This window comes from Sinocyclocheilus grahami, unplaced genomic scaffold (assembly GCF_001515645.1).
Source record: "Sinocyclocheilus grahami isolate Dianchi unplaced genomic scaffold, SAMN03320097.WGS_v1.1 scaffold222.1, whole genome shotgun sequence".
In the NCBI taxonomy this organism is placed as follows: Eukaryota; Metazoa; Chordata; class Actinopteri; order Cypriniformes; family Cyprinidae; genus Sinocyclocheilus; species Sinocyclocheilus grahami.
In genome coordinates this window covers 3,789,375-3,793,884 of record NW_015505401.1, presented here as the reverse complement: position 1 = coordinate 3,793,884, position 4,510 = coordinate 3,789,375, and the positions used below count along the sequence as shown (strand labels likewise).

General features: G+C 33.6%; 1 protein-coding gene across 1 annotated transcript; it reads left to right on the top strand.

Moving 5' to 3' along the window:
* The first annotated feature begins 501 nt into the window (after nucleotides 1-501).
* On the top strand, nucleotides 502-1,935 carry LOC107596768 (zymogen granule membrane protein 16-like). Its single transcript, XM_016287572.1, has 4 exons — nucleotides 502-528; nucleotides 737-826; nucleotides 1,066-1,210; nucleotides 1,508-1,935. The coding sequence occupies exons 2-4, from the start codon at nucleotides 772-774 to the stop codon at nucleotides 1,824-1,826; spliced, it is 519 nt and encodes a 172-aa protein (XP_016143058.1). The 5' UTR covers nucleotides 502-528; nucleotides 737-771; the 3' UTR covers nucleotides 1,827-1,935.
* The last annotated feature ends 2,575 nt before the right edge of the window (nucleotides 1,936-4,510 follow it).

Genomic DNA, 4,510 nt, shown 5'->3' with positions numbered 1-4,510 from the left:
GGGGGGGGGGGGGGGGGTAGTTAATAATGCATTGTGGTTAATAATGCTATTATGATTAAGAATTTTTTTTTATTCATTTTAATATTTTGATAAAAATAGAGTTTTGATCAACACATCTGATCAGCTTAGACCTGTCATACTTCTTTTCTTTGTTTTTAATCACCTGTGAAGTTTTGTAATGCTCAGTTGTTCAAAATATTTTAGAACACAAAATATTTTACTTGAAAAGGTTTACTGGAAAAATATCCTTTTACATCATATAATACTAGTTCTGATAATTATCTGATAGTAGTATTCATTCAGTTATTTATTCCCAAAAATGTGTCAGTTGACTTATGATACAAACAAAAAGGAAATTCCTTCTTAAATATTTTCCTTCCAGAAATACTCTTAAAAAACATTCCAAAAACGTTCCAAAACATTCCTCATCTAAATGAATGAAAAGAAGAGGCTGGACCAGCAAGAGAGTATAAATGAAGGCTTGGTTTAACCATCCTACTCAAGGAACACCCTCTCAGGCTCAACTAGGTAATGGCATCATATAACAATTAAAAATATAATACTCTACATCATGAATAAATAATCTTAAATGTTTTTTTATTATCTATACATGTACATGTATGTATTTATTTATTTGTGAATACAGTAAAACTAGATATGTTTATTTTAAAAAAAATAATTATAATTTAGCACTATCTGATGTCTTAAAAATAGCAATCTACAATTTTCCATCTAGATTCTCAGAGAGCAGTGGACAGATAACAATTCAAAATGCTGCATCATTTTCTGGTACTCTCTGCCCTTTGTGCCATGAGCATGACCATGCGTGAGTATTACTAACTACTAAGCTCAATACAATTATGGTGCAATAAATAAATCAACACTGACTAACTGATTATGCATCAAGTGCTTACTGTTATTTTGGACCACACTGTTAGAATTAGGCATTAAAAGTAGCATAACAATGGATTGTTGAGCTGTATAACTAAAGCGTTCCAATTGGGAAAAAAACAAACAAAACAAAACAGCTGATCACTTACATCTGATAATCTATTACCTTTTCAGCTTTACCCGATTTTTACTCATACTCCCCTGCTGCTGGGGATGGCAGTGGAACCGAATTTTCCACTGCACACGAGGGTCGCATCACTGGAGTCAGAGTTTATGAATATCCCCACTATGGATACTACTACAACAACTACCTCAATGGGTAGGTTTCCCCAAACACCACTAGATAGTCACACACTGGTTAATATCTTCTTATCAAGTCTATAAGAACCTGATCTGTCGTAATTATTATACTTGTTACCTCACATAAGACTATTTTGCCACAAATTATACACTTTATATTTCAAACAGCATATTATCATTCTATTTTCTGTTTTTATATTCTGTCTTGTTTTTTAATGGTCTAGTTGTATGATATTTAGCTCTGAATTATTTAAAAGTAATATGCATACTTTATCTGTTTTATCAGTAAAAGTAAAGTGCATATTTATCTGTTTAGGATCCAGTTGATGTATAACAGTAACTGGACAGAATTGGTTGGCATAAACTCATATGGCAATGAAAAAGAGATGACACTCTTCAACAATGAACATTTTGTTCAGATCTCAGGAAAGTATTATTCTGGTTACATCAGTGAGCTTATGTTTGTCACTAACGAGGGGCGCTCCTTTAAAGTGGGGCAGCCTTACGGAATTTCATTCAACTTCTACCCAACCCACGATGGAAGTGAACTGCGCTTCATCAGCGGTCGTCAGAATGGATTTGCCCTAACCTCCATTGGGGCTCATTGGGCTGTCTACGACAATTCCCCTTCATAATGTCAGAAATATCTCACTGGTTACACATTTTGTGTGTATGTGAGGAAAAGGCCAGTTAACAAGTAGCGGGTTTTTCCTGAGCTCTTTATGAGGGATGAGATTTTGGGACTTTTTTGAGCTGTCAGCATTTTTAGAATGATTTCTGGTTAATAATTTACTGATCAATTATTTAAACACTAAGAATGGAATTAAATTGTTTTATTCCTTATGATGCTTTAAGGGCTTATCCTTTAACACAATGATTCCTAAAGGTTCTTGTAACAATGATTTTATCCTGAATATGTTTTTTTTTTATTACACTGATTTTTATTCGAGCTAACGATTAAACTTAAAGTGTTGAAGTTGATTTTAATTAAAACAACTGATAAACATTTTTGTTATACGAAGATCACAATAAAACTGCCTTATTAAAACATTTGCCGTGGCTTTATAATTTATTTTTGCCATTTTTATGTATCCACCTTTTTCTTTAATGCGGAAGTAAGCTTGGGTGAGACTTCTGATTCATTATCCACTATAGGGAAATAACGAGAATAATAACAACGTGCAGTAAATGGTAAAACTGTTAGCACTACAAACAAATGTGCTCATAATTAAGATAATACATTACAATAATATGGTAAGACACACCAATTTGCAATATCATGCAGCAAAACGAGATGTTTTGTACAGCTAAAAATAGCTGGATGCGGATGAGACCGAAAGCCAGGCCGATAAAATTTACAAATGGCCACACCCACTCTTATGGGAAAAAAAGAGGTGGATAGAATTTATTGTTTACTTTACAACTTTACAAACTTTACAAATTCATATAAAAATTAATTATTACATATTTAAAACGATGGCAATGTTAACCAAGTATGAACTAAACAACAAATAATTTCAATATTTATTGTGTGACCAAACAATTTTTCCAAAATCATGACTGCCACACAGCTGTGTTATCATTTAATGACATTGGTTCAGGTTTGTTGAAAAACAAGACGGCAACCTTAAAGCAAACTGTGCAAAATTAGTTGCGTAGACAATCTTGCAGATTTTTGCAGTACACTGGCAATCTCAGAGGCATGTCAGTTCAAAAAGGTGGAAGTCTCATAGATATTACAGGCAGTAGCAGTGACACATGCACTGGCTGTTTCCGAGACAGTCTCAGATAGAGTTCCAGAGAGAGTCCCAGATAGAGTCCCACAGACAGTCCCAGATAGAGTCCCAGAGAGAGTCCCATTAGACAGGCAATGGTAGTCTCAGAGGCAGGACATTGCTTTCAATATATACAACTTAGAACAGAACAGTAAAGTGAATTGGGGATTACCATAGTTGTCCAAAACCTCCTCTGCTTTTGTGCAGTAAAGTTCAAGTTGGTTTCATGTTGGGTATTCGTCAGACATTCGCAGAGCAAATTAAGGGACTGTCTCAAAAGTGCATGAAAATGATAAAAAGATATGCATTCCAAGATTTGAAAACATGCAAAGCATCATACAATTAAATGTAAAGATGTGAATTAACCCTTAAATGCGTATCTCGGGTCTTTAGCGACCCGGGACATCACTCTCTACCCTCTCCCTCATTAATTTTTTAAAGTTAGACATCAACTTTCTTAGTATTCCTCAATCTATTCATTGTAAACAATATAACAAGAAAACAAATAGTAAAATATAAAATAATGCCTGTTTTCTGATTAATTTGTTTGTAAAAAGTGTATAGGGTCGCTACAGACTCGAGGTATGTAAATGTGTTAGTATTTTTTCCTACTCGACTATATTTACATATCTGATAACTCAATTTGTGCAATGCATCTTTTTTCCTCAAGGTGATTGATACACAATGATGACGTGATGTTTCACTCATTACCGCAGGCACAATACAAACGAATATCATCAGCAAAAATTGAACTGGTTTAAATGGCTTTACTGTAGAGCAATTACTATACACAATGAAATATAAATGTCACTGTCATTTGATGCTGGATGTGGTGAATAAGCTGCCAGTGATCAAAATATTGAATATGAAGTCATTGAAAACGATAGTTTTGAGAATATGGTTGAGATAGTGAATGTGAGGCAGATGCTGAATGTACTGTGGATGGTGAACTGTCACATGTACTGAATGTACTGTCACTCTGACGATGACAGCAATGGTAAAATCATCTGCTCAAATTGAACCCTTTTACGTTTCAAAAGGAAAGGAAACATGCTTTATTTTATTCTTCTGTAATTGTTCTTAAAATATCAAGATAATTTTTTGCTATTGCAGCAGTTAGAGTTCCATCCGTGCTGGATATATAGGTCCGGGTCCTAAAGACCCGAATATGTAATAATTATTGGCGAAACATTAATGCATTTAAGAGTTAAGTTGAAAAACATTAATACAATATTTTTAGCTATGAATGGGATATTCACTATGAATTGTTACATTGTTATTACAATGCATTCCAACATTTTCTTTTAACTGGTAGAAATAGGTGTTGTTATGGTATCTGTAATATATTCATTAACACTTCTAACACATCATACATGACTTGGATTTTGGAAATATGATTTTGTGTAAGCTATTTTTGGTGAATTTTTCAAATATTCATAATATATAACTTCCTGGTCATGTGACCTCATATTTCAACACCCACTGTATTATAATCATAAACATTTGTCACCTCTCATGCAGTTGTTTGTGGAAATATGTCTTTG

Coding starts and splice junctions, on each gene's coding strand:
- LOC107596768 (XM_016287572.1), top strand. CDS start 772: ATGCTGCATCATTTTCTGGTACTCTCTGCCCTTTGTGCCATGAGCATG. Junction 827..1,065: donor TGCCATGAGCATGACCATGC/GTGAGTATTACT, acceptor TTACCTTTTCAG/CTTTACCCGATTTTTACTCA. Junction 1,211..1,507: donor TACAACAACTACCTCAATGG/GTAGGTTTCCCC, acceptor TTATCTGTTTAG/GATCCAGTTGATGTATAACA.